The following is a 26302-nucleotide window of genomic DNA, read 5'->3' on the forward strand; positions in this document are numbered from 1 at the left end:
ATGCCAGCTGCTAAGAGATTTCAGGCACAGAGGCCACCCACAGCCTGGCGCATGCACCAGATCAAACCACAGGCCCAGTAGCTGGACTCAATGAGTTACCATAACCCCACAAACTGTGATAGCACAGACTGAGGGTGGAAGGAAGCAGCAGGGAAACAGCAGGGCAATGGGCACATCTAAAGGAGAGGGGAGAGAAGTTTGGGGATAAGAGAACCCGGGAGGGTGGGGCAGGACAGAGACTCTGACACAGACCAGCTTCAACCTGGAACAACAAAGGCCTGAGCTTCCATAGAGCAGAGAAGGCCCCAAATTAGGAAAGGCTGAGTGACATCACTTTCCCATCAGCAGGGGTTAGGAATGACCGCACTCTCAGCACAGGAGTGACTCCACTCCCCTTGCAGCCCTGGGACTAGGAATGACCCCACTCTTCCTCTCAGCCTTGGACTAAGAAGCTCTTATCTAAACTTAGAGGAATGTAGACACCCACTGGAGGGGGAAGGTTTGGGTACCACTATCTTCAGTGTTTCTGATTGAACTGAGAATTCCAGGCTTGGATCCTTTGAGTCAACAGTTCACAGATGCACAGTGCCATAATCTCCTGCATCAGACACTCTATCTTCCTCATCCTGCCATTCCCATACATGGCAAGGTGGTCCTAAGTTTCCCCACTTTACAGAGAGAAAGTCAAAGGTCCCAGCCACAGTGGCTGAGTTCTAAGTAGTAAAAAGGGGCTGAGCTGGTCAAACCCACCATGCTGACCCAGGAGCTCACTGACCTTAAACCTGCAGTTTGTCTGGAAAGGCCCCACACCCTGAAAGCAGGCATTCTGGATGCTCCTTATGATTTTATTCACTCGTCAATCATTTATATTTTGGGGTCCTGCCAAGTGATAATCAGAGGGTCCTGAGCCCCACCAACAAGTCTTGGCCAAGCACGAGTTCAGAGGATGACCAGCTGCTTTAGACTTCCTAGCTTGGGGATCTTAGGGACCTCCAGGGCTGCGCCCATGACGTTGGGGTTGGGAATTGAGGCTAAGTCAGGTGCGTGTTCAGCAAGTACCTTAACTCTGGCCCCAACTCTCCCGTTATAAAGATGATCAAATCAAGGACTAGAGAGATGCATGGTCTGCCCCAAGGGTCATGCAGGGAAGCTCACAATCAATGGCAGTGGCAGCTGGGCACAGGCCAACGCTGCCCTGTGTGTCCACCTTCCAGAGTCATGTTTGGAGGTATCATACATGGGGTCTGCCCTTGTGCCTCAGCCTCAGCCATAGGGGCCAATTATCTGCTCAAGGAGACCACAAAGGCCTTTACTCTCTTGCTTCCTGGATCTGAGAAGAGGGGAAAATGGGACTTTGCAGAGGGTACCTGGGCACATGCATAGTGCTGTGGCCATGAATCCCGACCCATCCCTGTGACCCTAGGGTGGTGTGGCTCACCGTGGGTCCCTTCAGCATGGGAGGCACTTCTTGTCAGGTCAGGGTGAACAGCTTTGCGAGGCGCTGCCCGCAGCTCAGAGTTGGCGCCGTTGACGTAAACGGAGAAGCCTTGTTCCAGGTGCTCCAGCCGCAGCTGTACTGGGTCCTTGGACTTCAGATGCTTCAGGATCCTTTGGACCAAGAGTCTCTGCTCAATTCAGGGGTTGTTGGCCCACCTCAGCCCCCAAATGTCTCTAATTAGGGCAGCAGGGGGAGGCAGCTTCCCACCAGCACACTCCGGGAGACCATCACAGGAATCGCACACATGGGGAGACTGTCACAGGGGCACCTCTGCATACAAGTGTTTCCCTTAGCAGAGGGAAGCCCTTTCTGTGGAGGGGAAGGGCAGCTGGTGCCCTTTTGGGTGCTGGTGGCCCTTTGTTTAATGGACCAGAATCCATGGTTTATTTTAGGGGTGGGTGCCCGAACAAAGGCTTTGCACAGAGGCAGATCTGAAATCAGAAAGCAACTGTCCTTCCTCACACTGGGCAGTTTTTTTATTCATTGCAATAAACAAACTTGTTTGCTGGCACATGCTCTCCTCTCTTGGAACTTACTGCATGACCAGAGGCCACTGGAAGTGATACCGGGGTGATCCCTGATTGCAAACTAACCACCTGATGATGATACTCAGGCAGGAGCATCACCTGACTGAACTTGTGTGGAGCTTTCTCTGAAGCTTGATCTCACACTTGGGCACTACATTGCCCTGAATGGTACATGGGATCCTTTTCTCCTAGCACCATTGCCATTAAACACTAAACCCTCCAGTGTACTGACACAAAAACCTGACTCAAGATGATTTATTGAGGGCCAGAGAGGGAGTACAGCAGGTAAGACACTTGCCTTGCACATGGCTAACCTTGGGTTTATTCCCCAGCATCTCATATAATCAGTTCCCTGCAACCACCAGAAGTGATTCTTTTTTTTTTTTTTTTTTCTGGGGTGTGGGAAGCCCTTAGATATGATTCTTGAGAGCAGAGCTGGGAGTAACACCTGAGCACCATTAGGTGTGGCCAAAAGTAAAAAAAAAAAAAAAAAAAGAAAAAGATTACTTGCAGGATGAGACACAGAGGCCACAGGTCACTGATGACACATGGCCTCACCAAGTAACATGAAAGTTCTCACCAAGTTAGCAAAGGGCATATTTTAAAATATCAGTCACAACGTCTACAGAATTCTTAGACTCTGTTGACTCAGAAATTCTGTTTCTCAAAGAGCTGTTTGTTGCAAGCACCCAACTCTTCCCTGTGGTTCCTGGGGAAACAGATAGGGATGGGGTGTGTCCTCACCTCACACATCCTACCTGAGGCCCTCATTGCCAATGCCTGGCATTAAGGGCTGACACGGGAAATGAACAGATGGTTCAGCAGTATGAGTGCAGGCTTTGCTCAAGGGAGGTCTAGGTTCACTCTCCAGCCCCACAGGGTCCCCTGAGCATCACCAGGAGTGAGCCCTCAACCCCTGAGAAGCAAGCAACATAATGCAACTGAGCATTATCCATTGTGTTCCAAAAGCAGGAAAGAAAGAAAAAAAAAGAGAAGGATTGAAAAGGAAAGAAGAAATGAAGGAAGGAAAGAAGAGAAGGTAGGAAGGAAAAAAAGGAAGGACACACTCCCAAGAAACTGAGTCAGAGTGACATGGGGTCCTTTATATGACTCAGAAGCATTTCACTTCCAGGTCAGCAGGTACAAGAAGAACAATACCTCTTGGCTTTGCTCCAGCTGAGAATTTATTCTAATCACTTAGTTATCCAATACAAAAGAAACCCCTCAGACTGCAAGGTCACAAAAGGTGAGCAACACAGAACCTCACCGCATGTAGTGAGTGAAGATGGTAGCCCTGAACACCCAACCAATATCAACTACCTAAATAACAAAGGACTCTAAAGAGGAAATATTGAGGATGTTCAAGTAACTTAAAAAAAAAAAAAAAAAGGAACAGCCTATAAGTCTCAAGAGAATTGACAAAAGGAATGAGAAAAATTCAAACAGAAATGACAGAACTTTAAAATTTGGGTTGTGAAATGAAAAACTCACCAGCAGAGTAATAGCTGTTGAGCACAGAATCGGTAAACGCAAAGATGAGCTGATTAACACCTCTAGACAAAAGAAGAAGATGTCTTAAAATGAATGAAATGATAACACGAGAACTGTGGGGTGAATTTGAGAGGAACAACAAAGGAATCACTGGGATTTCAGAGAGCTAGAAAGAAAACCCCTGTAAAGAAGCAATAGTCAAAGACAACATTGTTGAGAAGTTCCAGAGCTGTGAGCACATGTATCCACATCCTGGGACTCAAAGGATACCGGCTAAAAGATATCCAAATAAAAATACACCCAGACACATAATAATCAACGATGAAAACCACAGATAAAGAGAATACTGAAAGCAGCATGATCAAAGAGGAAAATACCATACAAAAAAGCATCCACAAGTATTACAGCATGGGGGGGGGGGCGGAACGGAGAGATAGTATGGAGGTAGGGCATTTGCCTTGCATGCAGAAAGACGGTGGTTTGAATCCCGGCATCCCATATGGTCCCCTGAGCCTGCCAGGAGTGATTTCTGAGCATAGAGCCAGGCAGGAGTGATCCCTGAGCACTGCCGGGTGTGACCTAAAAACCAAAACCAAAACCAACAAAACAAAAAAAACAACAAAAAAGAATTACAGCATGGAGTAGAAGAGATAACACAGTGAGTAAGTCTTTCACCTTACATGGAGCTAACCGAAATTTGAGCCTCAGCATCCCATATGGTCTCCTGAGAACCACTAACAGTAATTCAGAATTCAGAGCTAGGAGTAACCTCTGAGCACTGCCAGTTAAGGCTCAAAAAAAAAAAAGAAAAAAAGAATTACAACAGATTTTCCAAAAGAAACCCTCTAGGCCTGAAGGCAGTGAGGGTTATAATGAAAAGCAAAAAAACAAAAAAACAAAAAAAAACTGAATAAAACAAATGCCTTACCAAGAATACTTTACCCAGGTGGACTCTAATTTAGATTTGTAGGAATGATATACAACTTCACAGATAAACAACAGCTCGGGAACTTTATAGATTCAAAACCAACTTTAAAAGAAGAACTAAATAGTCTATTTTAAGACAAGACAAAATCCACAAACATACCAAACTTCCACAGAAAGATGGCATAAAACTCCATGACATTAATCTCTCAATGTCAATGTTCTAAATGCATCAGTTAAAAGGCACAGAGTGGCAAACGGATTTAAAAATTGAATCCAACAGTCTGCTCTCTGAGAGAAACACATTTGAATAGTCAGAGAAAACACAATAAATTCAAAAGTTGGAAGATAAGTCTTCAAGAAAACAACTCTCTTATAAAGGCTGGGGTGGGGGGCCGGAGTGACAGCACAGCAATCGGTAGGGCATTTACCTTGCACATAGCTGACCTGAGTTCAATCCCTGGCATTCCACATGATCCCCTGAGCCTGCTGAGAGTAATTTCTGAATGCAGAGCCAGGAGTAAAGTCTAAGTGCCACCAGGTGTAGTCCAAAAACAAACAAAAAGGCTGGGGTGGCCAGATGAGTATCAGAAGATATGGACTTCAGGTTCAAAAAGTTTATAAAGACTGGAGGGTCATTTCTTAATAATCAAGAAACATGTACACTATAAAGAACTCACATTCCTAAACACATATCTACCCAGAAAAAATTTGAAACAACTGTTAATAAACTTGAAGAAAAACATAGATAGCAGCACAATATTAATTGGAGACTACGACACTGCTCTATCACCTTGCTTAGACCAGATTCAAGCTCAACAAAGAAATACTGGCTTTTAAGATTGAAATGAAAGAGAGGGGATTAGTAATATATAGGGCTTTTTTGCTTGTTTGTTTTTCTTGTTTTGATTTTTTGTTTTTGGGTCACACCCAGCAACGCTCAGGGGTTATTCCTGGCTCTACACTCAGAAATCACTCCCGGCAGGCTCGGGGGACCATGTGGGATGCCGGGATTTGAACCAGCGACCTTCCACATGTAAGGCAAACGCCTTACCGCTGTTCTACCTCTCCGGCCCCTATAGAGGGCTTTTTATCCCCCCAAAGCCAAATACACATTCTCCTCAAATGCACATGGAACATTCTCTAAGATAGATCACATGTTGGGCCACAAAACATAACTCCATAGAAATTGTATCTATTTTTTAGACTATGTTGCACTGAAAACAGACATGTATTATGAACAGAAATGGATAAAAACTCTAACCCCTGAAATTAACCTGCTCATTATAGTACAACAAGAGGGTCAGAAAGTCAAGAGATTTCTAGAAACAAAAAAGAATGAGTACATGAGATATCTGAATTTGTGGAATACAGCAAAAGCAGTTTTAAGAGAAAAGTTTATAGCTCTACAAGCATTCATCAGGAAAGAAGATAGGGCCCACATAAATAACTTGACTATACAACTTAAGAAATTGGAAAATAACCAACAAAAGAAGCCAAAAGCAGGCAGGAGGAAGGAAATAATAAAACTCAGGGAAGCAATTAATAAATGGGAAATCCAAACAACAATCCAAAAGATCAGTGAAAATAAGAGCTAGTTCTCTGAAAAGAATAAACTACATTGATAAACTACTAGGCAAGGCTCACAAAGAAAAAGAGAGAAAAATCCTAATAAACCAAATCAGAAATGAAAGGAGGGATGTTATAACAGACATCATAGAAATTTAAAAGATTGTCAGAGTTTATTTTAAGACCCTTTTTGCCACAAAATGAGAGAACCTAGAAAAAATGGATAAATTCTTGGACTACTGTGACCTCTGAAGGCAAAACTAAAATGACTTAAGGGGGCAGGAGTGATAGTGCAATGGCAGGGCATATATCTTTCACACGACTGATCAAGGACGGACCTTGGTTCGATCCTCGGCATCCCATATGGTCCCCCATTTCTGAGTGCCTAGCCAGGAGTCACCCCTGAGCATCATTGGGTGTGGCCCAAAAACAAAAACAAAAACAGGGGTCTAAGAGATAGTAGTGGCAGGGCATTTGCCTTATATGCAGCCATTCCAGGATGGACAATGGTTTCAAATCCTGGCATTCCATATGGTCCCCCGTGTGTGCCAGGAGCGATTTCTGAGCAAAGAGTTAGGAGTAGCCCCTGAGCACTGCCGGGTGTAACCCAACCCCCGCCCGCCCCCCCCAAGAAAAAGACTTGGAATATCGGAACAGACCTATTTCTATTGAGGAAACTGAAATGGTAATCAAAAGGCTTCCCCCAAACAAAAGCCCAGATCCTTATGGATTTACTAGTGAATTATTTCAAACCTTTAAAGAGGAATTACTGTCAACCCTTTATGGGCCCACCCAGGAAACTGAAGAAACAGAAACATTCCTAAATAGTTTCTAGGAAGCTACCATCACACTGAACCAAAAGAAACAGAGATAACACATAAAAAAAAAAAAAAAAAAAAAAAAAAAAAAAAAAAAAAACAAACGAAAGAAAGAAAGAGAGAAAGGGAGAGAGAAAGAGGGAAGGAGGAAAGAAAGAAAGAAAGAAAGAAAGGAAGGAAGGAAGGAAGGAAGGAAGGAAGGAAGGAAGGAAGGAAGGAAGGAAGGAAGGAAGGAAGAAAGAAAGAAAGAAAGAAAGAAAGAAAGAAAGAAAGAAAGAAAGAAAGAAAGAAAGAAAGAAAGAAAGAAAGAAAGAAAGAAGAGAAAAAATATAAACACAAATGCAAATGCAAAGTTCCTCAACAAAATACTAGCAAATAGGTTCTAACAATTCATCTAAAAGATCATGTACCATGACCAAGTAGGATTCATCCTGGGTATGTGAGGATTATTTAACACATGCAAGTCAACCAACATAATATATATATATATATATATATATATATATATATATATATATATATATACCATTATCAATAAAAGAAAAATAAAAATCATATGATTTTATCAATAGATACAGAGAAAATAAAATCATATGATGTTATCAATAGATGCAGAGAAAGATATTGATAAGATCTAGCACTCATTCATGATAAAAACTCTTAACAAAATGAAAATTGAAGGAACTTTCTTATAATAAAAGTCATTTTCTGTAAGCCATGGCAAACAATATACTCTATGGGGAAAAACTTTTTTTAGTTTTTCCTCTAAAATCTGGCACAAGACAAAGTTACACACTTTAACTACTTCAATTCAATATAGTTCTAGAAGTACTTGACATGGCAATTAGGCAAGAAAAAGATGTCAAGAGAATCCAGACAGGAAGGAAGAAGTCAAGCTCTCAGTATTTGCAGATGATATGATACTATATCTAAAAAATCCTACAGCATCTAGAAACATAGATTTTTATAGTAAAGTGGCAGGCTACAAAATAACACATTAAAGTCCATGGCTTTCCTATATACTTTTTAATATAGTAAATATAATAATGAAAAAGAAGAAAGTGATAGTAATAAAACAATCTCATCCACAATAATGTATCAGAAAACTTAAGTACTTTGAAATCAATGTAACCAAAGAGGCGAAAGACTTGTACAAAGGAAACTATGAAACAGTACTTCAAGGGCCCGGAGAGATAGCACAGCGGCGTTTGCCTTGCAAGCAGACGATCCAGGACCAAAGGTGGTTGGTTCGAATCCTGGTGTCCCATATGGTCCCCCGTGCCTGCCAGGAGCTATTTCTGAGCAGACAGCCAGGAGTCACCCCTGAGCAACGCCGGGTGTGGCCCAAAAAACAAAAAACAAAAAAACAAAACAAAACAAAAAAAAGAAACAGTACTTCAAGAAATAAAAGAGTATACAAAAAATGAAAATCCTTTCCTGCTCAAGGACTGGGAGGATTAACATCATCAAAATGGAAATACTTCCTAAAATACAGTTCAGATTCAAGACATATCCAAGCTAGAGAGATAGCACAATGGGTAGGGCAATTGCCTACCATGTGACTGATTGGGGTTTGATCCCGGCATTCCAATATGGTCCTTGGAGCCCACCAGAAATGGTTCCTGAGTGCAGAGCCAGGAGTAACACTGGATCATAGCAGAGTCTGGCCTAAGGAGGAAAAAAAAAAGGTATCCTCTAAGGATACCCATGATGTTTTTCAAAGAAATAGAATAAACACCCCTGAAATTCATATGGAACAACATATCTCCACAAATAGCAAAAGCAATCCTTCAGAAAAAGATGTGAAGCATCACTTTTCCCAACTTCAAACTGTACTATGAAGCAGTAGTCATTAAAAGAGCATGGTACTGGAATAAAGACAGACCTTCAGATCAATGGAATAGACTTGAATATTGAATAGCCTGGGACTGATTCTCAGGTATATGATTATTTAATCTTTGATAAAAGGGGCAAGAAATACAAAATGAAGCAAGGAAAGCATCTTCAACAGTGGTGTTGGAAAAAATCAGTCAACTACGTGCAAAAAAGTAACTCAGACCTCTCTTTAATGCCAAGCACAAAAGCAAAATCAAAATGAATTAAAGACCTAGATATCAGACCTGAAAACATAAGGTACAAAGAGGAAAATATAGGCATAACATTCCATTATATTGAAGCTAAAGGCATTTTCAAAAATGAAACACCACTAACCAAGCAAGTGGAAGCAAAGATAAATAAATAGGGCTATATTAAATTAAAAGATTCTAAACCTCAAAGGAAACAATGACAGGATACAAAGATTGCCCATAGACTGGGATAAATTATTCACTCAACACTCATTTGATAGCAAAGTATAGAAGGCACTGGTAGAGTTTAACAAAGAAAAAAAAAAACCCATCTAATTCCATTCAAATATGGGAAGAAATGAATAGACAATTTACTCAAAGAAGAAATACAGATGTCCAAAAGGCACAATTAAAAAATGCTCTAATCACTAATTATCAGGGAGATGCAAGTCAAAACAACAATTCATACCAGAGACTGGCACACATCACAAAGAACAAGAACAACCAGTGCTAGTGCAGATGTAGAGAGAAAGGGTGTCTCATTCACTGCTGGTGGGAATGGAGACTGACCCAGCCTTTTTGGGAAAAACAATAGGGGCATTCCTCAAAAAAAACTGGAAATTGAGCTTCCATAGGACCCAGCAATATCACTCCTGAGAATATACCTTAGGGGCCAAACACTAAGAAGAAAAGTCCTTCACTCCTATTGTTCCCTTAAGCCACAACAGCCAGAATTTGAAAACAACCCAAGTGCCTAGGGAACAGCTGAGTGGATACTTCTGAGGATACATCAGTAGAATACAGCATTCCAGCCACACAATGAAATACTATGCAGCCATAAGAAAAGTGAGGTCATGAAATTTTCTTATATTTGGATGAGTATGGAAAGAATTATGCTGAGTGAAATGAGTAAAAGGGAGAGGAATAGACAGAGAATGATCACATTCATTTATGGATATAAAATACACATAATATAGTAATAATACACAAAGACAACAGAGACGAGGGCCAAGAAGACTGATCCATGGTAGGAAGCTTGCCAGAAAGAGCAGGGGAGTGCGATTAAGGCAGAGAAGGGGCCACTATAACAATGATAGTTGGAAATGATCACTCTGAAAGGATATGCGTGATACTTCTTAGGTATTGCAAACCATAGTGCCTAAAAAGAAAAAAGAGAAAAGAAGAGAGGGAGGGAGAGGGAGAGGGAGAGGGAGAGAGAGAGAGAGAGAGAGAGAGAGAGAGAGAGAGAGAGAGAGAGAGAGAGAGAGAGAGAGAGAGAGAGAGAGAAGAAAAATGTCTACCATATAGGCTGACAAGGTGGCAGGAAATGTGCACTAGTGAAGGGATCGGTGTTTTACATTGTATGTCTAAAACTCATGAACAATTTTGTAACTGTGCAGCTCACAGTGATTCAATTAACATTTATTAATAAAAATAACTAAATCAAACAAAAAACAACTGGTATGGAGATAAATGCGAAGCTGGATGCTGGTGTCTTCCGTGCCCACCCCCCAGCAGGTGATAAATGGGGAAACTGAGTGGGTGGTTTCGTGAGGGGGGTGGGCCTGGCGTGGGATTGCTTTGTTTGCTTTGTAAATGTTTCTTTGGCTGCCACTCCATCCATCTTTCCAACAACCGAGGCACTAGCATTTATTACAGGCTTATCATTGCCAGTCTGGGAGACGCCTGATTGTTGGATAAGGGCAGAAAACAGAAGGAAAACACAAAGTCACTAAGAGACAGTTTCCAAACAAGGCGAGGGCTGTACTCGCCAGAGCCAACTCCTGGCGTCTCGGGGGACAGGCAGGCAGTGGGGAGCCTAAGTCCAGAGCCTGGGTCAAGAGTCCCGAGACCTGGCAGGTGGGTGGAAAATTTGAGCACCCCCAGCAGCCAATGCAGCCTCTCTGGATTTTCTTGTCCCCATGATGGTGACCTGGTTGGGCCCAGTGGATGGAGAAGGATTGATGAAAGTGGGGGGTTGGGAAACTGATTACTGAAACTCTGGATAGAGTCACTGAAAGAGCTTCCCTACTGCCCCTGAGGGTGCTTTGACATTCTGGTGGCCTTGAGGGAAGGGGTACCTTGTAGGGTGGATTCAGCCAGACCAGCCTCATTCAGCCCTTGTCTACCTTCCCTGGGTCTCATCACTCGGTGGGTCTCAGCCCTGGCCTGTGTGCACGTGGCCCAGGGAGGGAAGTGCAATGCCCAGGCCTGAAACAGGTGGCCAAGGGGTCCTGGAGAGTGAGGAGCAGGCAGCCTGGGCACATGTGAGACAGCCTCACCAGTTGTCATACTGTAAAATCACTTTACTTTTTCCTTTCACCTTTTCTGAGTTAATTAGCACAAGTACCCTTACTTATGGCAACCTGGACCGTAAGGTGATTTATGTTAAACTCTGGCTAATAAAAGTGGCAGGGAAAACAGAAAAAAAAAAAAAAAAAAAGAGGAAAAAAAAAAAAAAGAATCTTGGCTGGCTCAGTAAGATCTAAAAAGCTGCTTGACCACCCCAGACTGAAATGTACTTTTTCCAGCAACCGTCTAATTTCTTGTGCAAAACTATAAGCTGAGACCCCACACTCACCAGATTCCTCTTGCCTTGACTTGCTGAGTCCCATGTAAGGAGAGGAAGCAGCCACCAGGGCTTAGAGCACAGTGTGTTTAGTGACTGGGGTGAGAGCACTGGAATCAGGGAACTCAGAGCTGAGAGGAGTCAGCCAAGCCCCGAGCAAGTGGGAGCTGCCCCCAACTGTTCCTGACTGGGTTGGCTGGTCTGAGCTGACTGAGCCCTGGGTAGCTAGCTATAAGGAGGCTGACATTCCTGTAATATGACTTTGGGACCAGCTCGGGGTGTGGGTGCAGCTGATGGTGACCATAAAGATAGAGACAGGTTCACCACCTGGTGCAGCACTGAGCAGGGAGGGATGGAGAGGTCCATCTGCGACCAACTGCATAGCTAACCTGAGGCCAGAGAGACAAGGAAATAGGTGAGGCTCAGGCACCCCCATGCTGCTCTGTCCTGTCTCCTCCAGGGAGTCTCGTGTGTGTGTGTGTGTGTGTGTGTGTGTGTGTGTGTGTGTGTGTGTGTGTGTGTGCGTGCGCTCAGTACAGTTAGATGAGGGTGGGGAGGCGGAGAGGGGACTGTCCCATTGTGCCATGGCAGTGTGTGGTGGAGAGCCTCTGCCATCACCCAGACTGCCTTCTTCTCTCCAGAGGCCAAGGGTACCTAGGGCTCTATGGGGCATCACGGGAACAAAGCTCAGACACTGGCCAGAAATGGGGGAATCTCAGTGCATGCTGGTCTCCTCCTGAGGCAACAGGCCCACTGCATTTCTGGAAGATTCTCTTAAACACTGCCTTAAACACTCTTTTATAAAGCCTAAGAGCATTGCAGAATGCCTAGGTCTGGCCGGACACCCATCCTGGCATCCCCACAGCTTCCTCCCCCAAGAACACTGGATGCTCCAGTGGCTGCAGACCAGAAGCAGAGTCAGGCTCACTAAGACCCAGTTGGTTGTGCTCAACTCCATGCCTCTCCCTTCCCGGTTCCTCTCCTGGGTCCCCCTAATCTGCTCCACTGCTAAGTCCTCATGCCCCCCAAGTACAGCACTTCTCGCTGTGCCAAGGGGTCCGGGCTGTGTGTGGAATGCTCATGTTCTGCTGGCCCAGCAACCCTGCCCATCTCCCAACAGTCCCTCTGCCCCCACCAACTGCTTTGCTCCTGCTCCCTTCGTTCATGCAGTCTGGGATAGACTGACTATCCAACCCAGCTGAGTGGGACAGCCAAGGAGTAGAGTGGGATAGTACTGCCAGCCAGTCCAGGAAGTGGCCCCTTTCACAGTACTCAGCACGGTAGGAAGTAAGAGTGGGGATCCTAAGGTTAGCCAGGATAAATCCAACAGGAGAAAATGGGACTCAGGATAAAGACAAAATTGGATGACATGTTTGAGCACCTGAAATCAGCTATGCCTGTTGCCAGTCCACACCTGGCTATATACCTTCATTTTATAATCCAATATGGTCCTTGTGGCTGTGGGTTTCTGGCCCTCCCAAAATGTCTGCTCTATGTTCTCAAAGTGACCTTCTCCCCCAGGCACTGAATAGGCCAAGTAACAAAGCCACACTCCTCACAGAGCACCTGGCCAGCATCCTGCCCTGCCTGCTTCCCGCCCCCATCTCTGCCCCATAGCAGTCCAATGAACAACCCAGGCTCTGACTATTGAGCTCAGCACCTTTCCTCACTTATTTCTATGGAACCTGCAGCTCGTTCCCACAACATCCCTCTGGGCTGCTCCCACCCTGCTTTCTGCCTTCTTGATTCCTCCCAGCAATATCATAGGAAACAGATCAGAAAACAGGAGTTAGCTGTTTCCAGCTCATTGCTCTGGGCTCTGCTTGTATGGTGGGTCCCAGCCTTGTGGGCAGCACACAGGCTGAGACTGGCAGGACCCTCAGGCATTCCCATTTGGACCAGCTTCTCTCTGCTTCTACCTGCTGCCTCCCTTCTTCATGCCAGCTCCCACCTGGGGACTTTCCATGCCCTCCAGTGTCACAACCACATGGGTCTCATGGGTGGTGTGGCCACTGTGCCTGCGATAGGAGTGTGGATGGTAGGTGCCTTCCTGATCACGAGAGCGATTTGCCCCAAGGAGCACCAACACATGCCATGGATGAGTCCCACAAATACAATTCAGTGGGGCTCCATGGTTCAGAGGCATCTCAGAGTAAAGATTGGGCCCAGTGGCACTGATGATGATCAGAACTCTCACTGCTGCATCTGCCTTGCCCAGAGCCCCAGAGTCTGAGGATTCCCCTGGGAGAAGGCAGTGGGGTGCAGAGTTGCCCCTGAGAACACTGGACTGGATGTACCTAGTCAGGGTGCCTGGAAACATGAGTGCAAGCTATCACTGGATGTGGGGGAGAGGAGGGTCAAGGAATTCATTCACAGCCAGAAGGCAGGGACACTTCACCCACATAGGGACTTGTGGCCTCCCTTTCATGTTTCTGTTGGAAGTCATTGTCCACATGCTCACACTCAGATTTCAGGGCACAGATCTAGATGTCCAGCTTCCTGGCAATGTTCAAAGGTCTGGGCTTTGGACCCGTAAGAGAACTGGTCTGTGAAATGAGAGCTCTAGGCTGCCCAGCTCACCTGGTATCTGGTACTACGACCCAGCTAAGGAGAAGTTCCCAACCCAAGGGCCCACAAGAAACTGGACACATGTTTGCTAAAATGTCCATCCCTGCCCCCCCCCCAGGTGTCCTGATCCAACACAAACTTCAACTTTGACCTCGGTGGGTTACATCTGCCCCTATGCCCTGCTAGCCTTTTAGACTAGCTGTTCCACACCTGTACCCTGCTCGCTTTTCAGATGGCTGTACCACACTTGCACTCTCCGCATTGACCCTTAAATAACATGTCGGCCACCTGAATGTAGTGAGACAAGGTCATGGGCTCTGTTGGCCTGCGTTAGCCCATGAGGTCTCTACCTGAGCTACTGGGACCACACAGACAGACCCTGTCAATTGCAGCCTTTTGTGGCAAACCCACAGATGAAAGCAGCGAGGCAAGAGGCAGTGGACTTGGCATAAAGAGGCCCCAGCTGGTGAGGGACAGTACCCCCAGGCTCCAGGCATGGGGTGTTACACCCTCTCCAATGTGAAGCCAAGAATCTGTCCGCATTTTGACTAATAGAAAGAGCTGCAGCCGAGTGGCATCACCTTACCGGTTCCTCTGCTGAAGCAATATTAAATACTCATCATGCTTCTCATCAAAGTCTGTCACCATGTCCTTATCGTACACCTGGAAAGAAAAAACAGAGCTGTGTGATGCCCAGCGCAGCGAGTCCTCACTGAGGCCACTGTCATGTGTACAGAGCAGGGCCAGGCAAGTCACTCGGGCAACCTGGGGCCCCAGAGACAGCGGAGGCCCAGTGGGTCTTCCATGTAAACTGCTAACAAGCATCTCGGAGAAAGTGCATTCCCCAGTCTCGCACCCTCGATTCCCAGAGGTTCTTTGGTGTCTAGGGTCCCTAAAAGGTCAAACTCAATGGTCAGGGGCAGATGGATCCAAAAGCAACTCAGAGAGAGTATCATGTCATTGTCCTGCCAAGGCAAAAGCATGCATGAAGGTAACAGCATTCACCTGTCCTCTTTGCCAACAGCACCCACATTCCCCAGGGGCAGCCTTTCAGTTCTTTATGGCTTCTGTAAAAGCCCTTGAAAGTCTTAACCAGGATGTTCATCTGAGTCAAGCAACACTTGCTTCCCAGGCTGTTAAGCATGCTGTGCTACACAGGGTTCCCAGGCCCTGGAAAGTTCAGGAACTGGCCACAAATGGGATGGCCTCTGGGGGAAAGGCAGGACTGGCTAGAGCTCCAGGGAATGGGCTGGACCCCACTGGTAACTTAGAGAAGGGAATATGACTGCTTCCCTGTTGCAAATCAGCCCCTGATGACGTTGACTGATGGAGGGATGGAGGATAAGGCCTTTCTCCTTCAGATCGGACCACATGTCTGTTACCCTGTTCAGCCGGCGGTTCTGAGGTGAATGCGGCGGGAAGAAAGCCAACAGGCAGTCAGTCTTCCAAAGAAAACAGCTCTTTATTCCATGAAGAGGCCGAAGCCAAAAGGCCTAAGAATAGGCCCCAGGAAAAAAGCCCCTCACCTTCCACAGACCCTTGCTTTTATGCCCCAGAATCAGGTACCACCCAATGGTGGGATCAGATACCACCCTAGGGTGGGAGCAGAATGCCAGGTCACACTCTAGGGTAGGGCACAATCACCGATCAGGGTAGGGTCAGTAACATAATAATCCCATAAAAATGTTTACATACATAACAATTCCCCAGGGAAGAGGGGACCAACTGGTACTCCGGGGAAGCAGTAGGCCCTCTCTGGTACCCCAGGTAAAGCTGTCTTCTTTCCACTCAGGGACAAAGACCAATGAAAAAACAAGGCAGAGGGAGACAGTTTTCTAGACAGGATCAAGCCCCAGGTAGACTTCACTTAACAAGGTTCTGCTAAGTCTCTGTGTTTTTGGAAAATAGATGAATTTTAAGTCATGTTGTATTACTTGACTATTAGTGATAACCTCTTATATTTTACCGCTTTATGGAAGGATAATTTATGTATAATAAGTTCTCATATTTAAAGTGATATGTATATACCCATAAAACCCCATTATGTTATATATAGTCCCCTAGATGTTTTCGTTGTTTATAATATACATATATACATATTCATAAATGCACTGACAAACATCCTTTGAAACAAAAATAGGATCCTACTCTAAACAATATATCACAATGGTCTTTCTTTGTTTCCTAAATAATTTTTTTTTTGCTAAGGAATGGCTTAGAGAGACAATATTATCTCAATTCTAGTCTCAAATTACTGGGGGTTAAATTTTAGCTGGCAAGGACGATGCATGTTGTAGAAATGCAAATTGTGTGAAAGCCTAAAGATCTTTCTGAGGAGCAGGGAGAGATGAAAGAAGCTCCTCCAGGGGCCAGAGCATAGTGGGAAGAATACTGGCCTTGCATGTAGCTGACCAGGGTTTGATCCTTGACATCCCATGTGGTCCCTCAAGCCCCTCCAAGTAATCTCAGAGCACAGAGCCAGGAATAAACACAGAGCATGGCAGTATGTGACCCAATCACTTCCCATGCTCCCCCAAAGAAGCTCCTTCTTTCTCTACTTCAGTCTCACGACTCATTATCATAAACCCCCCAAGGCTGATTTTTCTGCTGCCTCAAGTTGTGGGGGGCAGTTGGCCTTCACTCCATCCAAATCCTCCTCCTTTTGCAGCTGAAGGAGACCCTTAACCCCGCTCCGCTTTCATTCTCTCTGGTTCAAGGAAAGGATTTCCCTGGGCTGAGTCCTTGGTCCTGAGCTCCTTCATCTAGGACACCCTTCTGCTCCCTTTTTCTTCTAGGGCCCCAAATTGTCACTAAACTTATGCTTGACTCTTTCTCCCAGAACCCCCTTTTCCAGACACCCCAGGATTTGATGCCCTTCTTCTCTCAGAATCTCCAACTTGAACTAGGGATCTTCTGCCAGTTAACTTGGGGAGCCAGCAGACTGCTGGGGTGTGTGTGTGTATGTGTGTGTGTTGATAACTGAAAATTTAATCCCTAGGACACAAAAACAAAACCAGAGAGGACACTTTCATGGCTTCTGCTGCCCTCCTGAGGTACCTACAGGCTTCTTGGCTCCAGGGGTCAGAATCTGGCTTTGCCCATGGCTGGAACAGTGCCAGGAGCCTTGGGTCTGGATGGTCGAAGCCCCGGGTAGAGTCCCCATGGGAGAAAACCCAGCTGGTGACACAGCATTTTCATAGATGTGACTTTCCTGGGTCTTCTTGGCAGCCCTGGGAGAAGATATTATTGCCATGGAAGGTTTGAGGAAACTTCTTGCAACCCCCTTCAGGGAACATGGGTCCTAGGGCGACTGATACAAACATTTAAAAACATTGAAATGATCACTGCTCGCTGCTTATTTGTCGGACACTTCAGATGACATAGGAGACGTCAGAGAAGGGGGCAACCCTGGGCCAAGAGGCTGTTGGAGAGGCCCAGAATCCACCAGGCTGTGCTCACCCTTGAAGAGCCACAGCCTTGGTGCTGAAATGCAGAGTCCACCCAGGCAGCAGATAGTACTCAGAGCAGGTATGACCCGGGTCTGCTCATGCAGCCACCTAGCAATGCCCATCCCCCCAACTCTATCCTTCTCTCAAATGGAGCTTGAGGCTAGGTTGGGGTCTACATGGCCACACTTTGGTTCTGGATCTGAAAGTGGCGATGACTGACCAGTAGGGCTTCTCTCTGCCTTGGTGGTACCAACAGAAAGAAGGACAAACAGATACATCTCAGGCACAGGATCTTGGGCACAGGGTCAGCAATGACACTAGGCCATCATCCCCACTGAACTTTCACTCCTGTCTGCAGTCCCTAGGGCTGTCCTCATTCCCTTTACCAGAATCCTCCACACATCCAAATCCCCCACTGAGGTCCATCCCCAAACCACCAGAAGTTTTTCCTTTGCCACTCTCGCCCCCACTTACTTCAGTGCTTCTAAAACCCTGTAATTAGTATTAAATTATATACAATACAGCAGGAAATCGCATATAATTAAGGGCTAAATTGTTAGCAGCTAACTATATATTGTGCATAAATTATCTAGGGACTGGGAAACTCGGACAAATTCAGCATGGTGCCACTCCCTTCTCTGAGCCTCAGTTTTCTCCACTAGTACAGGGACATAAACAAGGCCCAGTGTAGAGGCCAGCTCTCAGGACAAGCACTAGGCCTGATGTGAACTCTTCTTTCTTTTTTGTATATACAGCCAGGTTATTAGACCTTTGGGGTCAGAACCGAGGAGGAGGGAACTGGCCACCACCCCTGACAGCCAGTACTAAGATAGGGCTTGCTAGATGGATTAGGTATAGGCTTAGTTAACCCTGACCACTGTGGAACCAGACACCAGCATATGGGCCTTGTTGGGAGTGGCGCTCCCTTCTGTTGACCATCTGACAGCAAGGCCAAGATCTACCACCTAGGGCCTCTAATATCCACCCAGGGCCTCTCATGTCCTCCCAGGGCCCCTGATGTCCACCTGGGACCTATTGTTATGTCATGAGGCCTGTCCAAGGTTCTGGAAAGACTCATTTTATAGAAGGTATCAGAGAATATGTTTTTGGCAAAAAAGCCTCTATAATTTCCATCAGATCACCAAAGACACAAGTGGTGAAATAAAGAGGCGGAAATTGATTGCCACTGAAAGACTCAAATGCATGCTGTGAACTGAATGAGGGTCCAGATGATCTCCCAGGGTGATGCAAAGCCTGAACCTGGGGCAGTCTGTGAGATCCAGCTCCTTTGCCCTAGCCAATGGTTCCAGAACCCCCATCCACTCTCTGTCCACTGCTGTTGTCACTCCTGCCATGTATTGCTGGCCCCTTATCCTTCTGTAGTATTCTGGGGTGTCATGAAAAGGGTATCATGTGGCCACTCCAATTTGCATGCACCTGCCAGCCCTCCCAGGTCACAGCCCTATGTGAGGGCCTCCATGTATGCCACTCATCCCTCAATACCCAGCTTGTCTTCAGGTTCCACTACTGACAGACTCCCTAATGCCCCATCTCCAATAATACTGCCTCACCACTCCCAAGCCCTATCCCCCCATCTTCTATAATACTGCCTTAACTTTTCCTGTCCAGAGAGGCCATGTAAATAACCCATTTCAAACTGCAAAGGTGGTGGGTTGGATAGTTACAGTAGCTGAGGCAAGGGCTTGGCATGCGGCTGACTCTGGTTTGGTTCCTAGCACCACAGAGGATACCCCTGAGCCCCAGCATAAGTGATCCCTAAACACAGAACCAGGAGTAAGCTCCGATCCTAAATACAGAACAGGAAATATGCCTCTAGCACTGCCATGAATGAACCCTGAGCATAGAACCAGGAGCACTGCTGGGTATGGCTCCAAATTACCCCCCCCCCACAGACATAGCTGTATAATCCCACACGCCCATCTGCCACCCATGCCAGTCCTACCTTGCCTCCTAAGTGTGCCTTCATTTTATGTTTATTTTGGGGAGGGGGCACACCCAGCAGTACTTGAGGCTTATTCCTGGTTCCATACTCCAGAATGGTTCCTGGCAGGCTCAGGGGATCATATGGGCAGGAGACTGAACCTGGGTCAGCTGCAGGTACATAAGTGCTTTTCAGTGCCCAGCCAGGACATGGTCTCAGATCACACCAAGCCTGTGTGAGGACCCACGTTCCATTCCTGGTACCATGAAAAACGAATATTTATACTTTTCATAAGCAAGTATTTTCAGACTTACGAGGCCCACTACCCTTTTTCAGAGACTAAAAAAAAATATTAATTAGTGCTACCTCGCAAATATACTGAGCATGATTTTATTCTTTAAAAAAATTTTTTTTTTTGGTTTTTGGGTCACACCGGCAGCACTCAGGGATTACTCCTGGCTCTATGCTCAGAAATTGCTCCTGGCAGGCTCAGGGGACCAATTGGGATGCTGGGATTCGAACCACTATCCTTCTGAATGCAAGGCAAATGCCTTACCTCCATACTATCTCTCCGGCCCTATCCTTTAATTTTTTTAAACTAAGAATTAAGACTATTGAGGCTGGAAAGAAAGCATGGAGGTAAGGTGTTTGCCTTTCGTGCAGGTTGGTGGTTCGAATCCTGGCATCCCATATAGTCCCCCGAGCCTGCCAGGAGAGATTTCTGAGTGTAGAGCCAGGAGTGACCCCTGAGCACTGTTGGGTGTGACCCACCCCCAAAAGACTATAAACACTTTGCATAATTGTTAAAATTAAAGTAACAGATGAAAAGTGTTTGCTTCTGACTGGTCTATGGTGAACCACATGATCTGTGGTTGTTTTAGTAGAACCCAGCACAAGGACATACTCCTACATGAACTGGATGATTAATCATCTAAATTAGTCTTCTCTGAAGGTTCTGCCCCTGGTACAATCCAGGTCATAATTTTATCAGTGGCTGCTGATGGCTGTTTATACAGTCTCAAATGACACGCAGATGGGAGATGTGTGGAATAACCAGGAAAATAGAATTTGAGCTCAGCTCAAGCTCTATAGTCTGGAGGGTGATCACTCACAGTTTAAGAAAGGTCCTCTCAGCCAAAGTAAAGCAAAGATGATGCCCAGAGAGAGACACTGGGAAGGACGACCAGCTAGAGTGAGGTTCATGGATGGGGATGAAGCTTTGGGTTCTTATGCTTAGATGAGTCTAGAGCCTGGCCTGGCTGCTCAAACTTTCACCCCAGCTCATACAGGAGTTTTCTAGAAACAACCCAAATGAAGAAGACAACAGAGAGTTTCTCAAAACAGTTTCAACTCAGGCTTGAGGGTAAAGCACCACCACCAGCCCTTTGGAGGCTGAGCAGAGCGGAAGGACTCGATCCATCACCATGAGCACAGTGAGGGTCTGACCCCAGCTCTCCTGAGAACTCACACTCCAGCCCTTTCTCCCACACTGACCAGCTCTCCTGAGAACACCTACTCTGACCCTCTCTCCTACATTGGCTAACTATCTCGAGAACACCCACTCAGTCCTCTCTCTCACACCAGGCAGTTCTCAATGGAATGTGAAAATTCTTCTGACAATGTTTTCTAGAAAGAGAAATTCGTTCAGATAAAGATGTCTAAGGGACACCATAGACTGAATGGAATTGAGACCACATCTGCTTCTCTTCCCATAGGACATAAATTCTCTGCTGGTTTAAATTTTGTCATATTTCACTTCTAGCCTTTTAGTGTAGCAAACCATGTTTTACTTTCAATTAAGTATTGGTAATTTGGGGTATCTGGTAATAGCTGAAAAATAATTCTGTAATTGAGTTTTATATTTAATATATGTGGACCATTCCTCATCTGTAATATGTCCAAATGCAGTTTCATTTCTAGATACATTAATACAGAATAAAGTTGTTTTGTTTTGTTTGCTTGTTTGTTTGTTTGGTTGGTTTTTGGGTCACACTGGCAGCGCTCAGGGGTCACTCCTGACTCTACGCTCATAAATCGCTCCTGGTAGGTTCAGGGGACCATATGAGATGCCGGGATTTGAACCACCGTTCTTGTGCATGCAAGGCTACCTCCATGCTATCTCTCCGGCCCCCAGAATAAAGTTTTAATAAAAAAAACAAAAGGCCTAGACCACCTGGCAGGTGAGGTACAATGTTCCAGGGCAGTCTGAAAACCAAAGGACCACAGGAAACACAGGATCAATGAGAAACTGTAAGGATTATTGAGATGGGCTCTGCCAAACCCTGAGCCACTCCTCCTGTGAGAGGGCAAAGGCCCAGTTAGAAAGTTGAGAGAAACCACTTCAGGAAGTGACCTTTGAAGCCACCAAGCTGGCAAGAGCTGGGACGCTGGGTCTTTTTCACGGACCAGACACAGTTGGGAGGAAGGAAAAACAAGATCTTGGGTTCTGAAGACACTAGCAGCACCTTCCTTTCTTACAGAAAGTTGTATCCCACAATAACTAGCCACATATTACAGTATGGAATGACACGAAATCCTCGGAGAAGAAAATGGAAAGTCATGGCAGAGCCATGAGTCACAGACACTCCCTGGAAAATAGTGCCATGAAAGAGGTGGCCAAGGCAGTGAGTGTGAGGAGGAGCCATGAAACAGAGGAGCAAGTCAGCAGATTTCCTCAGAGGGGTGAGGGACTCTAGGCTTTGCCACACAAGAATGGCAGTCCAGGAAAAAGAATTGATCAATCCTTCATCTCAAATACAAGAGGCAATCATCAGTGTGGAAAAAAACAAAGACTTCTATGAACAAAAATATAACAAATTTAAGGAAAATGAGTGAGCTGGAAGACTGGGCAAGAGGTACTGAGCCCAAACACAGAGATAAAGATAAAAAGTAATGATAAAAAAAAATGCAGACCACAAAGAATCCTAGCAAAAATACACAGTATTGGCTAGTTATAAGGGAGCCAGAGATTCAACAGTATTTCTGGTAAGAGTATGAATTAGAAAAGTTTTTTTCCCGAGGTTATTTCTAGACTACCTTGTACACATGCTAAACAAATCCCAGTTGTCTTAAGCTAGAGGTGAACACTTTAGAGTCATGGGATAAATCTGTCTGATTTGCAGCCTATTTATTTATTTATTATTTATCATATACAGCCTTTGTTTTATTAGAACATATAGGCACTCATTCATTTCTATATTAACTATTGCTGCTACTTTCATGCTATAAGACAAAGTTGACTATGGGACTGTATGACCCACAAAAGCTAAAACATATATTATTTAGTTCTTTCCAGAAAAGCTTGCTGAGCCCTGATGTAGACCAGGATGAGTAGACTTCCCCATGATCTGCTGCCAAGTGCACTTCCAATCACAACTGCATGAGTGGAAAAGACCAAGAAAAAGGGACATCCACTGGTGATTCCTAGGAGAAGGAAGATTGGGAATAGAGCTGAAGTAGAATTTTCATTTAATGAACAGACCTGAAATTTTTCATTTTTTTCCCAATAACATTAGACTCAAATGTTAAAGTCTTTTTTTCCCCAAACCACAATGATAAAAGAATCAACTATGTTTACATTTGAAAACATGGATGAGTGTTATAGATATGCTTACCAAAAAGTTACTTAAACTGTTATTTACTTGTTGGTTTTTGTTTTTATTGGTTGAGCGGGGGGCACAACCCCCAGCTTCAGGGCTTATTCCTGGCTCTGCACTCAGGAATTATTCCTGATGATGTTCAGTGGGCCCCATATGGGATGCAAGAATGTCCTTGCTATACTATTGCTCTGGCCCCAGATTTCTTTGACATGAACTTCAAACACAGGCAAAACTGGCTATTCTTGGAGAGAAGAATAACAGGGGGTATAGCGGGTAGGGCGCCTTCTGGTTGCCAGGACTGTCCTACATTTTGATGTGAATAATGCTAGCACAGCCACAATCCTATACACGGATTCATCAAAGTGCATACCTAAGTCTGTCCATTTTATGACACCTGTGTTACCACACAATGAACAAAGAAGTTTGAAATAATGGCAGGTGGGCATGTAGGATGGTCTCTAGTAGGATGCAGATCTGGCAGTAGATACAGCAGCAGGAAAAGACCGGGCTGTGATATCTGACTGATGTGGCTCATGTGAAGCCGGCTCCTGGATACCAGTCAGTAAATCTGACAGCTCAGGAATTGATCTGGAGCTTAGATTTTCATTTAATTTTTGGTGGGGGAGGGGTTTAGGTAGATTCTTATTGTTTTGGGTTTTTTTTCAGGGGGGATAGGGAAAGGGTTGGTTACAAAAAGCCAAGAACTTTACTATTGTTCCTGCTCCAGGATTTTATGTTTATAAGAGAAAGCCCCTGAGCTTCCCTCCAAAGACTTCATGACTACTGTGTTTTATCACTTTGTGGGGGCTGGGGTATTTTCAGAGGCTTCTGGTGGGCCCAGTCCTCATGAACACATAGCAAGAACAGGGTCTTGCTTGAAAGATGAGGAAACCGGGCACCAACATCTCTGGCAGGATGCTCTGCGCTTCCCTAATCACCTGTCTGCTAAGTCCCACTGTGGGGTCCATGGGAAAGAGAAGGAGTGTGGTCCAGATGTCAGTTTCCAGGGGGCCAGATTCTACATGTTTACCTCTCACAACCTCTCTGCTCAGATCTCGGGAGATGGATAATACCCATTTTACAGATGAAGAAACTGATTCTCAGAGCCATGGGGTGATCCCCTTGCAGCTCTGAGTCTGTGATCACCTAGAGTGGCCATTTGGCCTGCCCACTCTGCTGTTTTGGAGGAAAAATGCCTACCAGCCCTCAGCTTGTTCAGGGCTACCTAGCAGTGTCTACCAGGCCCCAGATGACTCTGGGAAAGGAGATGTTGAGAGCCATAGTGGCAGGGAAGACTGAGGAGGAAAAAAGCCTGGCCCTTGTGCCATGTACTAGGCACTATTAGGTCCCTCCTGATAACCTTTGGAGCTGAGGGTGATGCTCTATTTTGTGTGGGCAGAATCCAGGTACCCTGGGGATGGAGCATTTGAGTAAGTGGGGAGCCAGGACTTGAGGGTGGCCCTCAGGCTAAACCTATGTCATCCCATTGCCGGTTCTAAGTGGGCTCCACAGCCAGGTAACAGCTTAACACAAGAAGCAGAACCTGGAGGACCCAAGGACTCCACCCTGTACTCTGCAGCTGGGTACCCAGAAACTTCCCTTCCTAGCTGGGGCTGGCTAGAGGGGGCCCAATCTCAACCAAATGAGCCCAGATAAAACTCAGGTAGAACCACTGTCTCATCAGAGCTGGGGAACTGGGATGCAGACATTGGTGTGGAGGACAGAGGCACTCAGAGAGAGCAGAACTTGCTCTGCCTGTTCTTCTGTCAAGTCCCCAGATGAAGTGACAATTCTCACAGCCGATGTCACTCAGAGACATTCCCTGCACAACTAATGCACAGGATCTCCTTTTCTCATCCTCTTCTGGAACCTTCTCTGGACTCACCAGTAAAATATTGGGAGGACTGTGCCAGGGTTGAGGTCCTTTGCCACTCTCTGCCTAGGGGGTCATGACATAACTGGCGAGGCGGTCAGCTTCCAGCAGCTCCCAGAGGCTTTCCAGGACTTTCAGCTACTGTTGGAAACTGAGCCAGCACCAGGCAGCTCTGAGACATGCCCATTTCCACCTTAGGGTTTTCTCTGAAACTGATTCTCTGGGGCTACTCCTGATTCTATGCTCAGAAATCGCCCCTGGCAGGCTCGGGGGACCATATGGGATGCTGGGATTCGAATCATTGTCCTTCTGTATGCAAGGCAAACGCCTTACCTCCATGCTATCTCTCTGGCCCTCTTTGCTCAAATCTTGGCCTCACTGCTGTTAAATGTGATGTACAAGGTCGATATCTGAGGACTGGTTTCGGGGAGCAGCTAGTCTGATTGCAGGGGTCCCAGAACAAGGTTATACTGATGGCAGGGGGATTCCAAGGTCTTCCTGAGAGGTTCTCTTGGGACCAGTCAGATTTAAAGATAAAGTTTACCCTCTATCACGAACCCTTCTAAGTACTTTATAACCAGCACTGGCTCCCTGAGTCCTTACTCTAGCTCATTCTCCTGCTCCTAGGAAGAGCTGAGTCCCAAGCAGAAGTGGAAGGGTGGGAGAATATCTATCTGATTGTGGGCCGCCATAGAGGGCCCCCAACTTTGACCCCCGGCCCATCACTGACCTGCCTGCAGCCATCAGAGCCTGGGATTGCGGAGGTTGGAGAGATTCTCCAACTTCACAGAGCTACAATGACCAAGATCGCCAGAGGAGAACAGACAGACCACAGTGACTTCCCAACAGGGAGGGCTCAGACTCAGCTCTTCCCGGGTAAAAGTGTGACCCGAAGGCAGTTTCCAAGAAAGCACAAGCCTGGGTCACAGCTGCCAAAGGCAGGCAGTAACCTTGGCCTGCTCTGTCTTTTTCTGATATTCTAAAACAAAGCAGCTGAGATTTGCAAACATGGAGGGACAATTCCTTACACCACCACCCCCACGCCTAATGCTGCCAGGAATGAGAAGGGAAGGGCCACTGGCCCCTGCAGTGAAAGCTGAGGACACAGGAGAGATGGCCTCCTAGAACAGAGGTACTAATCATGTCCTGACTTCACTGGGACACACTTCCTGCGCTAGCTGAGAAAAGCAGATGAAGAACTGTAGGTAGCCAAGAAGGAGTTGGCTGTGGGGCCTGGGCTCAGCGCAGACACAATGGACCTACAGAGCCCAAAAGGAAATTCTCTGCACTCCCGTGCATGGTGTGTTACAAAAGAGAATGCAAACACCAGATTTTCAAAAACACATGCCCTATGGTAAACATTCTATTTTTAAAAATGTAATCTTTGAAAATACTAATTGTTTTAATAA

The 26302-nt window shown here is 45.8% G+C and overlaps 1 protein-coding gene across 1 annotated transcript in view; it reads right to left on the reverse strand.

The window, feature by feature from the left end:
- The window catches only part of KATNIP (katanin interacting protein), a 117825-nt gene that overhangs the window by 84516 nt on the left and 7007 nt on the right, over nt 1-26302 (reverse strand). The window contains exons 3-4 of the mRNA XM_049788142.1: nt 14617-14693; nt 1439-1608 (exon numbers count right to left, since the gene is read on the reverse strand). Coding sequence (XP_049644099.1) covers nt 1439-1608; nt 14617-14693 — 247 coding nt within the window. The remainder of the gene's footprint in view (nt 1-1438; nt 1609-14616; nt 14694-26302) is intronic.

Source organism: Suncus etruscus, chromosome 15 (genome assembly GCF_024139225.1).
Source record: "Suncus etruscus isolate mSunEtr1 chromosome 15, mSunEtr1.pri.cur, whole genome shotgun sequence".
NCBI lineage: Eukaryota > Metazoa > Chordata > Mammalia > Eulipotyphla > Soricidae > Suncus > Suncus etruscus.